The 13181-nt window shown below is 42.9% G+C and overlaps 1 protein-coding gene across 1 annotated transcript; it reads left to right on the forward strand.

Moving 5' to 3' along the window:
- Positions 1 to 14: 14 nt before the first annotated feature.
- ALKBH1 (alkB homolog 1, histone H2A dioxygenase) lies at positions 15 to 12726 on the forward strand. The gene is made up of 6 exons (XM_054400296.1): positions 15 to 140; positions 2906 to 3014; positions 7163 to 7325; positions 10163 to 10253; positions 11257 to 11450; positions 11977 to 12726. Exons 1-6 carry the CDS (start codon positions 15 to 17, stop codon positions 12398 to 12400), a joined length of 1107 nt encoding a protein of 368 aa, XP_054256271.1. The 3' UTR covers positions 12401 to 12726.
- The last annotated feature ends 455 nt before the right edge of the window (positions 12727 to 13181 follow it).

Genomic DNA, 13181 nt, shown 5'->3' on the forward strand with positions numbered 1-13181 from the left:
GCGGCCTGGCCAAGATGGCGGCGGCGGCCCTGACCCGAGAGGGCGGGGAGGACGCCTTCCGCCGGCTTTTTCGCTTCTACCGGCAACGCGATGTGTCGGATTTGCGGGGTGTGGTGGACTTCTCCGTGCCGGGGGGTCAGGTAATGCTGACTTTCTCCTGTTCTCGGCAAGGGGCTGGGCGCAGCGGGCGGCGCGCTCCGGGCTTGCCCTGCGCTTTGAGTGGTGCTGTAGTAGCGTTGATGCAACCTGTTCTCTCCCCTTGTGCTTAATGTCAAGTCTCTAACGCCGTTCTGTTACTAGCTAGAAGGTGCTGCTCTCCAACGCTGAGCCTCTTCTGGGTCCCAATGGCGTTAAAAACTCGTCGTGCGGCAGTGAAGCAGAGGCGTGCGGGTTTGCGGGCCCCGCGCCCCTCTGCCCGCAGCACCTAGAAGCAGGCTTGCCTAGGGTCCCTTTGGGCCTGCTGCCATGGGCTTACGGGACTGTGCTCCAGGGCACAGGCGCTATCCCAGCTGCCCTTGGCCAGCGTGTCCCTTATTCACAGATTTACCACTTTTTGCTTAGGTTTACAACGTTCAGTTGGGGCCCTACACGGTAGCAAGGGATCTCCAAAGCTTCTGCTAGAACCGCGTGTTACTGGGAGCGAGGGAACACCTGGGTGGTGAAAAAAAAAGTTTCACTTCTGAAGCTGATGCTGTTTCCTGGCTCTACTAATCCTTGTCTTGGCGCTGAACTACTTGAGTGAGCTCGAGTAAGAGCTGAGATCAGCTCCCTGCTGTGCAGTGTGTGCCCAGGGTTCTTGCTGCCTCCCCCTTGGTGAAGTTTTATCTTCCTTACTCGCATATAATAAACATTTGGCATCAGGGCACGTCTAAGCACTGCACTAAACTGGGGCATGATGTCGGGAGCACATCTGAAGGTGGTAGCTGTCATAATTAGTAACGTACCATGTCTTGAGTGATGGAGAAGTGATCCTTCAAACTCATCTTCTGTTTTGTCACCTCCCAAAGGGATAGTGGATGTTGTTAACCAGGGATTTTCTATGTATGAGCTTATATGGAAGAAGAGAGTAGGGAATATAGTTAAAATGAAACTTTGCCTAATTTTCCATATTCGAATGCTTGCTTTTCTTTTTAGTGTTCTGTTAGAATATATTTTCTCGTGGCTCTTCAGACTAGAATTTTGATATTAACAGACACAAAACCAGACCCATATGACATTGTTCAAGGTGTTAGCATTAAACAAGGTAGTTGTTAACATTTTATCCTTTCTTGAGCATCAAAGCAGTCTTTTATCAAATACAGGATTGCAACATTACAGCTCTTCTGGGAAATCTGAAGTACTTGAAAGCATCACAAGTATCTGTCTCCTCTTCATAGCATTCTTTTTATGCCTGTTACCTTCTAAGATCAGTTGATGGTTTCCTGGTGAAAGCTTTCTCCCAGGTGGAAAACATCTGGCTTTTCTCTTTAAGAACCGCAGGCCAGGCAGATTGGCTCAGAATTGTCGCTTTTCTCTGAGAAAAGTGCTTCAAGTGATTGAGCTCTTCAGTGAAGTGTGACATACCCCAGCTGCCCTGCTACCAGGCTTATTTAACTGATTCAGCACTTGTAATTCTTCAGTGCAGAAACAGCTTCTGTTCTCCGGGAGCCCTGGCAGCAGCTGGTTGGGAAGCAGTTTGAGACAGCAGAAAAGTAGCAGAGACTTAATTGAAGGAAGAGCCTTCCTGGGGACGTTCTGCAGACAGGACTGTGAACTAAATTCTTCAAAGGTAGCAGTCACAGAGCTGCTTTGGCAGAAAGCTGAAAAATTGGTAAAACTGAGCACGTTGCCAGAAGCTTCTGCCCTGTAGTAGAGTTTTCTTACAAATTCTGTGTACGTAATTTAGACCCTATTGCTTAGAAGACATTAACCAGAGCTGTTAACCTGCAAAGAGACTTTATTTACACAGAGTCTGTGTGCAAAGGTCTTAATTTCATAAGCACTTTAAATTATTATAAAGTCTTTTCTGTCTCTACCTGCTTACTCCCACAATACCTGGCCAGCTCTTTCCCTTTTTGAGCCTGTGCTTTTGCACAATCACATGGAGAGCTGGACTGGGGAACCTTCCTCTACCCTGCCCTCTCTAAGGTGTTTCTCAGTCCCAAAAGAAGGGATGGGAACACAGTGGGTAAGTTTGAGATTTTTTCAGCAAGTGTTGCTTATTGCAGCTTAAATACAAACATTGTTGCGACCCAAGAGAGTCTATCAGGTCAATACATCTTGCTAAGCCTTGAGTTGTTGACCCTGCTGTTGAAAAGCAGAGTGTGGCGATGTTTTATTCAGAATTTACAGGGTTTCAGCAGTACTTCACATCACACAACTTTGGCCACTTCATCATTGTACTTCTCCTCTAAATTACAGATAAGAATAGGCATCTGCCCTATGGAATCATGACCAACTTGTTATTTGGAACATTCTACAACAGTATAAAGTGTTAGGGGTACCAATTATTGCTTTCTAGTGGATGCTGATAATGACCGGAATGTATTCTAATGATAAGGCTGTTCTGTGTAAAATTGTTTTCTCATTGGTATAAGTCGTTTGGGGTTTTGTTTATGAATGGAGAACATCTGATCCTCAGGTACCGTGAAAACTGTAGGTTCTCTTTGATTCATGTGTTGAGTACATGGTGGCTCTGTTAGCAGCATGCCCTGTTCTGGTCACAGCTACTTAGACAGTAGTTGTGTGATCCAGTTGGCATTTCTGTAAGACTTGCCTTGGAGTACGGTAGCACTCTTCCTTACAGGGGCTCTTTTTGGATAATTTAGTATTTCTTCATTTTGGGAGTGTGGGGATCTGGTTTGGTTTGGTTTTGTTGTTTGGGCATTTATTTGTTTTTTTAACCAGATCCATTTTCTTGTACCAGGTGTTCAGATCACAGCTCAGTGTTTCTTCAGTCAGTGATCAAGATGCCTACAGAGCAGGATTACAGCCAGTTAGCCAGTGGAAAGCCTATGGCCTCAAGGGATATCCAGGTAGGTAATTCTGATTTGAAGAAAAATTAAAAACAACCTGTTGCCCCTTGTCCTATCACTTCTATCACTTCCCACTACTGTGAGGTGCCCAGCCCCATCCTTCATGATCTCCACCCTTTTAGATACTGATATGCATTGATAAGATCCCCTCTCAGTCTTCTCTTTTCCAGGCTAAAGATCTCCAGGTGTCTCAGCCTCTCCTTGTAAGTGAGATGCTCCAGTCCCCCAGTCATCTTTGTGGCCCTCTGTGGGACTCTCTTCAGTAGTTCCCTGTCCATCTTGAAGTGCAGACTGCAGAACTGGACACAATACTAGACCCCACACCATTGATCACAACCCTCTGAGCTCTATCATTCATCCAGTTCTCAGTCCATCTCACTGTTCACTCATCTAGCCCACGCTTCCTAAGCTGATGTGTGAGTATGTTACGGGAGGGTGTCAAAAACTTGCTGAAGTCGAGGTAGTAAACATCTGCTGCTCTCCCTTCATCTACCCAGCTGGTCACACCATGACAGAAGGCTTTTAGATTGGTCAAGCATCATTTCCCTATGTGTGTGAATCCATATGGACTACTCCTGATAATTTTTTCCTCCATGTGCTTAGAGTTTAGACACCTTCTCTGTCCCCATGTTCCACTGTTTGGCTACAGGTTTTTTTTTTGTAATCTTTTTAAATTTTTTTCCCACTTTCCATCTAATCAAAATTTGCCTTGCTGTAATGTGTGACTCTCGCCTCTTACAGTCGTGCTGTGCACCTGTGAGAAGACTCTGGCTCCACCTTCCCTGTGTTGCCCCTTTAGGTAGCTGTTACTGATAGAGGCCAGTGTGTAATCAGCCTTTATTGCCGCAAGGGTGCGCTACAGACTCATCTACCCCTGGTCCTTTGATTTAGAGCTGCTCCTTGCCCTCAGGCTGTGCTGTTGCATGGTGTTGTCCCAGCGGTAGCAGTAGTAGTATCCAGCGTACCAACTGCTGTCCCAAGATAGTATTATCTCTAAGTGTAATGAAAGGGAATGTCCTGTTAGCCAGGTTGTTGATGTAGATATAGTTACCAGCCTTGGTCCCAGTATTAAACTGAAGAATGCAGTTCACAACAGCCACTGGTTAGACTGAACCATCAAATCACTATTCTTTAAGCCTGGTGGCCCAGCCAGCATTTGCTCATTCTTTTAGTTTATTCATGTAATCCATGAGCCCCCAGTTTGGCCACGATGCTGATGGAGACAGACTGGAAAACTTTGCTAAAGCCAAGGTAAACAGTATTCCCCACTCTCTGGCATCTGAGTGTAGCAGCCAGTGAGGTTGATTTGACAAAATTTCCCTTCAGTAAATCCATGCTGTGTGTTCTCAACCAGCTTGTGTCTGGAAATGGCTGTCATTAAAGTTTGCTCCATAATCTTGCCAGGGGCGTTAGTAAGGCTGATGAGTGTGTAGTTCTCAGTTCTTCCTTATTTCAAGGATTTTTGTGTAATTGATTAACTGATAGATTAATTTTTTTCCCCCTCACATTTCTTTTAGTTCATTGGGACTGCAGTCAATGTCATTCTGGGTTGCATAAAGGCAGCCTATTTCTATAACTGAGGCAGCCACACTAGCCAGCTGGTATGGTTAATACAGGGGGAACTGAATAACTTCAGCAGAAAGGCTTCAACAGAACTCTCTTTTTGTTTGGTTGGGTTGAGTTTTTTTATTCCATTTACCTGTCATATTAGAGCTGCCCTTGCTTGGTCTGACTTGTCATTTGATGTCTGTCTAAACGTCTTTCCCAGAAATTACATTGCAGCAGGGGGATCACTTTCCATCGCTATAAATTAATTCCTAGTGTGCTGCAAGATTTTTCTGCAGTGAGAGAACTGCATCTTCTTCCTCAAGACAGATTCCTTTAGTATACAGATCACCAAAGAATTTGACTTTTGACCATTCCACTCAGACCAACTCTGTCTAAACCAAGAGGTTCAATTGTGCTTGTCAGTGGCATTCTTTATTTAGCTCATAAAGATTGCTACAGAAATACATTTCTCACTCTTCTTCCTCCCATGTGTGGAAGGTCACTGAATAGCACTATTGGTCCTCCCAGGAACTGTTTGTCTTGAAAGTTAGTGTAGAATTTTATAGCAAAACTCTGCAACTCTTAGAAATTCAAGGTTTTCTGTCTTTCTTGACATCAGAAACAAAGCAGTAATTCACATTTTAGTTGTTCTCACTTTTGTAAATCTAGACTGATCTGGTTTTCTTAGGAGCACACTGTAAAAGGTTTGGAGACACATAAGCATGTTCTGAGCTTCTGATGCAAGAATCATAAAATTTGGATTCTGGTTCTCAGTTCTGTGTGTACAGCCTTCAATTCCTTCGTTAATACCTAGAAATAAAACATACACAGTAGAGCATAATTTCATGAATGTAGTCAAATGCTTTCAGAATCCCACATCAAAAGCTGTAGACAGGAAGGGCAATATTATCATTATGTTCTATGCAGAGGCCAAAAGAAAGTACAGTTAATGCTTCTGGCAAAGAAACTTCCTGTAAGCAAACCTATCGGAAGGCTGCCATACTCTGAAGGAGCAGGGAATGGAGGGAAAAGAATGACAGTGTGTTATTAGCACACTGAAGGCTCTTTCTAACTAGTTAATTTAGTCTTGTGAGGTCTGTGAGATATGCTGGCAGGAAGCATTTTATGTGCTTTTATCACCACTTCTATAAGGCCACAAGGCAAGCTTGTATCCTACTGACATTTCTAGCCTTGCTTCTTCCTTTTTCATCTATTTTTGTCTGTATTTGACTTCGTGTGACTGAGAAGTTCAAAAAGACACAGTAGGGTAAAACCTCAAAACCTCCTTTTCCTTTGTTCCTCCTATGCCCTTATCTCTTGTTGTAAGTAAATTTTGTCTTGATGAGTCTTACTGAATTGACAGTCTTTGAGTGCCTTGTTCTCCAAGTAGGTACAGTACAGATTAGCAGCATATTCCTGACAGAGACTTACTCATCAATAACTGATGGCTGGCCCTGGCCTAGGGAGGAAATTACAGTGAAGAAACCTGCTAGCACTCCTGGTGATGGAGGCTCTTATGTCAAGGACTCTTGTCCATTAAGATAGAGACCAAATCAATCCATTGTATCTCTGCTAACCCTCTTACCTGAATTCTTGCTTGAACTCTTTCTGAGGTGCCTGGCTGAGTGAGTGTAGACTAGCTACGTGTTTATTTTTTGTTAATTAACAATGGCTGCAAAGTATTTGCAGTCAGCAACAGGCAGCTTGGGATATAATTTGACTTTCATCCCATCAGAGTATTGCTATACCAAAAAGATGGATACAATGAGACTTACCTGAAAATAAGCATGAAGCAAAAGAGAGGACAGTTACAATACTAGAGATTTGCTCATCCTGCGAAGTGCTCTCTGCAGTTCATGACACTACATAACAATAAGAAGATGGTACAGGTTCACAGGCAGCAACAAGGTTAGTTTGAAGTCTAGAAAAACTAGGCCAGAATTACTTAAATTTTGCAGGGTTCAAGAGAAGAATTTTGCTGAAACATTTGAAGATCAACTATATTTCAAAGCAATTGGTTTTCCAAGGTCTTACTGCTTTATCTTCCTGTAATCATAGAATGGTTTGGGTTGGAAGTAACCTCCAAAGGCCATCTAGTTCAACCCCCTCTGCAGTAAGCAGGGGCATCCTCAGTTGCCCAGAGCCCTGTCTAGCCTCACCTTGAATATCTCCAGGGATGTGGCCTCAACCACCTCCCTGGGCAACCCATACCAGTGCTCCAGCACTCTCAAGGTAAAGAACATGTTCCTAACATCTAGTCTAAATCTACTCTTCTCTAGTTTGAAACTATTGTCCCATGTGCTTTACAGAGATACTTCCTTTATTGTAATTTTTTTCATTTGGACCAGCATTGGCTTCCCTCCCTGCTTCCTACCTTGTCACTACCATTTGTTTGCACTGAAAAAACCCAACAAATTTTAACTTAATTATTTTGACCTGTTATTAGATTTCATCAGCAGTGGTTTTATATCTGAGGTGTTTTTTATGCCACCAATCCCTGTCCTTTGCTCTAGTTCTAGAAGAAAAACAAACAAACAAACAAAAACAGAGAAAGGCCTAATCATACTTTCTCCCCTATCCCTTTTTTCCTCTGTGATCAGGATTTATTTTCATTCTAAACCCTTTCCTCCCGGGCTGCCAGCGGCACTGGGTGAAACAGTGTCTCAAGCTCTACCCCCAGAAACCCAATGTCTGCAACCTGGACCTGCACATGGCTCCTGAGAAAACCACTGACCTGTGGGGACAGAGCAAGGAGCAGCTGAAGTAAGTCCACAATAACCTTTGGCCAGAAGGTCTCAGCTCTGATAAGGTCTAAGAAAAATGAGCAGAAAGAGGGAAGCTGGAAAAGATTGTGTACAAGGTGGAAGTATGCAGATGGTGTCAGACATGCCAAGTTAAAGTTGTATTTCTGAAGGCTTGATGTGCATCCTTGTTACTCTCTGCTTTCACACTCTCAATGGGATTTTGCATAGCAAATTATTCCATAGCCATCAGTCAGATGTAAAATAGTGACCCTGGCTAGTATCATGGTGCTTGGAAGCTTCCTAAGCTCAGCTGCAAGTGGAACCATGAGGCCCTATGGTCCTCAGTTTTCCTAAGGCAAAAGAGATCTTTCCAAATACCCTACTCATGCTAGCTCTTCTTCCCAGTCGGGTGTCAGACCTAGTATACTGTAACTTGCTTCTTAAGCCAGATAGTTCCTGTGGGTTTGTTTTCCAGAGTCTTTGTTTGGTTTGGTGGGGTTGGTTGGTTTGTGGGTTTTTTGTTTTGTTTTTTTGGTTTTTTTATTCAGTCTGAGATGGTGATTAAATGTACCATTGTAATGGCAATCCTGTTTACTTTTGAAGATTCCAACAGGTTCAGAGGTCTGTGGCAGACATAGCTGCCTTTCCTCTAACTGATTTGAAAGTTAATGAAGAATTTGTCCAAATTTTGAATTCAAACAGAAAGTTTTGAAGACTTTTTTTTTTTTTTTTAATGGAAGTCACCTGTTAAAATGCATACAAGATAGATGCTCTTTGCAATACACAATCTTTTAGCTCTTTGGGTATTTGTCATTACCTTGTCAATTTCACTGCTCATTTTTCCTAACAGTTGTTGTAATGGAGAGACCAGAGTTTCCTACAACTCTCATCTTCCACCTCAGTTTCATAGTAAAATGGAGATGCTTGAGATTTTTCTTCAAAAACACTCGTGACATCTACAAGATATGGAACAGCAAAAGCAAGATTTCTACTTCTAAATATTTCTACATAGAAGTTATGCCCCCCGTTGTGTTTTCCAGGCTCAGTCAGAATTAGTAACAGAAATTCAGACCTTATTTGTGTTCAATCAAGCATGACAAAATTGTTCTTTGAAAGTATTGTGCCCTACAGCTGGAAAAAGTGGGGCACTGTTCCACCTTGACAGTTGTTTCTCACCAGTCCCTCCTGTGCACACAGAGAATTATTGGAGTAGAGGTTAATTTGCAGCTGAAAACAGTGTTTAGAAGAGTGATGGCTGGCAGAAACACTGGCAGTTTTATTAAGCACTTGTCTAAGTCTTCAAGTGAGCAGACTGCTGCATTTGTGCTTTTACTTGGGAGACAATGGATCAAACTAGCCAACTTGCCTGAGCGCCTTTCAGGGAGGCCAGAAACGAGTGCTTAGCTAAAAAGAGATCTGCTTCCAAGGTTTGACAAAACTGTCATACTTCTTAAAGCCATCAGGAAGATGCATAAATATGCTTGCATTGTGGCTCATCTGCTCTTTTCAGGATGTAGGTATCACAAAGTCTATACAGTTCCTAGAAATGTGTGATGTGCTATGCTGTCTTCACAAAGAGGAGTTTGGGGATTTTTCTTTAGTGCTGGGGACAATTAAAAGCATATCCTTGAGTATAATGAAAAGGCTGGGGGGATTTTACAGATGCAGTAATGTACCAGTGAATAAAGGAAGCTTCAGACCAAAGTACCCCTGCTGTTCAGTCTTGTTCTCTTTCTAGTATAGTTGTACCAGAATTTTTCTGTGTTTTTCTCGTAGGAGAACCTGCTGCTACAGCTCTAGGAACTCATTGTTTCCAGATGCACTCAGACTTTCCTCTCCTTAGCACTCACATGTGAAATCACACACAAAATTAAGTTCTGGGACTAAGGCCCTACTGAGCATGTTAGGGCTCCTACTGTTATGCCAACACTCCAGCACTGTAGTGAAAGAAAAAGGGCACTTTCAAAAGGCACATGCTAAAAATGCTTAGTTATGAACATTAAATTTGTCAGCTCAAAGATACAGAGGAATGAGCTATGGGCTCTCCCTTGTCTAAATGCTGTGTTGCCTGCTTGTGGGTGCCATAGGTTGTTCCAGTCAGCATGTATTTGACAGTTACTGTGTTGCTGCATTATGGTAATTGCAGCTACTATTATTCTATGACAAAGATGGAAACTGAAAAAATTACTTTCTTTCAATAATCAGTGAGCTATGAAAAAGTACTAAAGGTAAAGAAACTGGTCTTTTATTCCTGTTCCTCCTTTAGCATAGGAGCTATCAGTATGGTATAAGCGAAGGGCAGAAAAAAGTTGTAGAAATTCAGGTAGAAATGCACATTAAATGCAGATTCTTGGCTGAGGCTTGACCATGGCAGCACAAATATGAAACCTGGTTTGTAACAGAGCATGTCTTACTGAAGTAATGAGGCTATAAATGAGAACAAACCATCTGATGCTACTATTTCTCATGATGTTCTGAGTGCACTTCCTTTTTTTTTTTCTTTCTTTATCGTAACACATAACTTGAGAAAAGAAGCTGAAATTCTTAGAAGATAGATGTGTACCCTCCTCTTTTTATGTGGCACTAGCATGTTTCCATCTGATTTGATACAGCAATATACCTTTTCCACAGGCCATAGCAGGGCTCCTCCTGCCTGACAGCAGTTGGCAGCAGACCCTATAGTTTGCACAAAGTGCATGAACTGAATTTTCAGAGTCTTGTAGAGGAAAAATGTAGTGGCACTGAAAATAAAAGTTAAGCAGTGATGGTTTTAATAGGTTGTCATGGGTGCTGCACTACCAGAAAACCACTCAGAAATTAACACATAGCCGATTTCTTTTCGTTTTGTCTTTGCAGAAGGAAAGGTTCCAGTAAACGGGAGCCCAGAAGCTTACTGGAGAAGCTGCGCTGGGTGACCCTTGGGTACCATTATAATTGGGATACTAAGGTATTGAAATGAAATTCTTCTCTTCTCAAACAGGAGGGTATCATGCCATAAAATGCTTACAATTGTACAAAACAGCCTTGAGGAAAGGCATCAACGAACCACGCTTGTAAGAACGTTTTTATCTGTGTTAGCTTACTGTGAAGGGTTTTACAGCAAAAGTTCATTGCTGCATTCCTTCCTTTGAATAGTAGTGTGGTAGCACGTACTTGGCTCTAGACCTGTTTTATCCGGCTGTTAAGGGGAGAATGACCCTGAGAGCTTGGAGACAGCTATTTATGAGAAACCCCCTCTTTGGAGGGGCGAGTGAGAGCAGGAGGAGACTGCTGCTGATGTGATTTTGAACTTAAGAGTAAGCCAGGATAGTACAGTCTCACCAACCAACAGCTAATTTGGGGCTCTTGACCAAAATTAAACTTTCATGAGACTGAGCCCGATAGAGGCTGAGAAAGGATGGCAGAGTGAATATGCAGTCTTGGTCCAGTACCTGCAATATGCTGATAAATCTGCTTGCAGCCTTATATTTACCAGGTCAGCCTATTGTTGGGTGGCCTTAATAAAAACTTGGCTATTCCCTTCCAGCCCTCTCAGAATTACTTACACAAGACAGAAAAGGTAGGTTTGCAATTATTCCAGTTTGCCTTATTCTTCAAGGAACAAAGATGCTTGTTTCAGAGCTCTGTTGATGAAATACAGAACTGCCTATCCATTGGTGGCTTTAGGCAGTGACTAACTAGATCCTCAGGATGTTGGTACTAACCTTACTGAGTTCAAATTTGCCATACAGATACAATTTTTAACTCCCTGGCAGTCTTGGTGTAGGCCCAAAATTAAATGACAAGAGATAAACTTGCTGTGGTTCTGCCTACGTTGTAGTCATTTTCCAGTCCTTCTCCATGACTATCAGCCAATCTAGAGTTCTCATTCAATGTTTGCTTCCAGTTGTATTTGCTGCTCTGATGTTCTGGGTGTGGTTTGTTTTTTCTTTCCACTTTCCTTCCTCCAGAAGTACTCAGCAAATCACCACACTCCTTTCCCCTCAGACCTTGCATTCCTGTCGGAACAAGTGGCCGCAGCCTGTGGGTTCCGAGGTTTCCAAGCCCAAGCAGGAATCTTGAACTACTATCATTTTGACTCTTCACTGGGAATTCACGTAGATGAGTCTGAACTAGACCATTCTCGGCCCCTTTTATCATTCAGGTGAGTCAAGGAAAGTGTTGTGGAAGGATTGCTGGCTTTTTTATTTCCTCTGGTTGCATATGGTTATAGGAAGTTGGTATGGTGTAGTTGGTTAATTGGATATATAATGTTTGCTCTCTGAAGATTTGAATAGTAGGAGGCTGTAGCTCAAGGGCATAATTTTTTCTTTGAAGACTGCTTAAACAGCATGGATGTGGCATCTGGAGTGGAAGAGCTTTTTGCACAGAGCACAATTCTGTTCTAAAGCAGCAGAGTGGCAATTGGGTACTATCAGGCAAAGATGAAATACCTGAGCAGAGCTTCAACCCTGGTGAGGCAACTGCTTACACTATTCATACCTTGAACTAGGCCTCCTCTTAGTCTTATATTCCATGTTCTCATTGTAAAGTTGTTGCTAGGATTCCATCTGGTTATCTCGTTCTAGATTATATTATTTTTCATAAAGGGCTTTAGCTGCTAGTACTTCTTTACTGTACATATAATCATTTATTTTCTCTTTTCTCTCCCTCGCTCATACCATCTCTAGTTTTGGGCAATCCTCAATATTTTTGCTTGGGGGCCTGAAGCGGGAAGAAGCCCCAACAGCGATGTTTATGCACAGCGGAGATATCATGGTGATGTCTGGCTTCAGCCGCCTGCTGTACCATGCTGTACCCCGGGTCCTCCCCAACCTTGAAGGGACAGTTTTGCCTTCATGCCTGGACCAAGCACTTTCTTCAGACCTTCCTGGTGGCTCAGTTATTGAGCACAGCTCTGATGAGGACTGGCAGGTCTGTGCCAAGTACTTGCAATCTTCCCGCATTAACATGACTATTCGGCAGGTGCTGGCTGAGGGCCAGAAATTTCCAGAGGAATCTGGGACGTATGGAAAGAGCCAAGCATTCTCTGAAGACAGTCACCAACAGCAGAACAGCAGAGCCAAGAGGCATAAACCAAATACAGACAGCTGAGACCGGGAGATCATGCTGATATAAACTGGACAGGCAACCTCCATATGGAATTGGGAACTGAAGTAGTCATACTAGAAGTCACTGGTCTGTCTGTGAGTTAATAAACTTCTGCACAGAAAATGTGGTTCTTCTTGCTGTAAGAAATGGGTTGGGGAAGAAAGAGAATTTAAAAGGAAAGAAAGGGAAGTTCAGGACCAGGACTCAGGATATGAACTACATTGGTATTTTGTTGCAGAGGTTTACTGTGCTCTGTTCCCTTAAAAATACAGAATTGTAAGCTTGGTTCATAAAGTGTTCTGTAATCACTGGGCAGGCAGAAAATGCTAGCAAAAGATTTATAATTGCAATGTTAAGAATCCTGTTGGGCTTGTAAAGCTCAGCTGAAGTGCAGTGACAGGTATCAATGAGCATAGGCTCCTATGGGTGTGAGATCTACCTGCAGCAATTCCAGAATTACTTCTACAGCAAAAATTGGTTCAGTAATCAGAAGGTAGCAGCTCCCATGAGCAACACCTGCTATAAGTTTACTTTAGCAGCCTTTTGCCTGCTTGCACCCTCTCACCTGCAGCAGAAGGTGAGCAGTGTTATGAGTGGAACTGGACTTCATTTGCATACCTCAGATTTTAGAGAGAAACAACTGGGGGCAATATCTACTTGCAGTATGTAGTAGGTCCCAGCTGAATCTCCTCCTAACAGTAAATATGTGGCTGAGCCCTACATCCTCCTCCTTTCAAAACTGCCCAGTTAAGTGCCTGAAGATTATGGTCCTCCACTCCCAAGC

The sequence above is a fragment of the Indicator indicator genome, chromosome 4, assembly GCF_027791375.1.
Source record: "Indicator indicator isolate 239-I01 chromosome 4, UM_Iind_1.1, whole genome shotgun sequence".
NCBI lineage: Eukaryota > Metazoa > Chordata > Aves > Piciformes > Indicatoridae > Indicator > Indicator indicator.

What these genes read in the sequence shown, in the direction of transcription:
- ALKBH1 (XM_054400296.1), top strand. Translation starts at nt 15, where the DNA reads ATGGCGGCGGCGGCCCTGACCCGAGAGGGCGGGGAGGACGCCTTCCGC. An exon ending in TCTCCGTGCCGGGGGGTCAG is followed by an intron (nt 141 to 2,905) that starts GTAATGCTGACT and finishes TTCTTGTACCAG; the next exon opens with GTGTTCAGATCACAGCTCAG. An exon ending in TGGCCTCAAGGGATATCCAG is followed by an intron (nt 3,015 to 7,162) that starts GTAGGTAATTCT and finishes CTCTGTGATCAG; the next exon opens with GATTTATTTTCATTCTAAAC.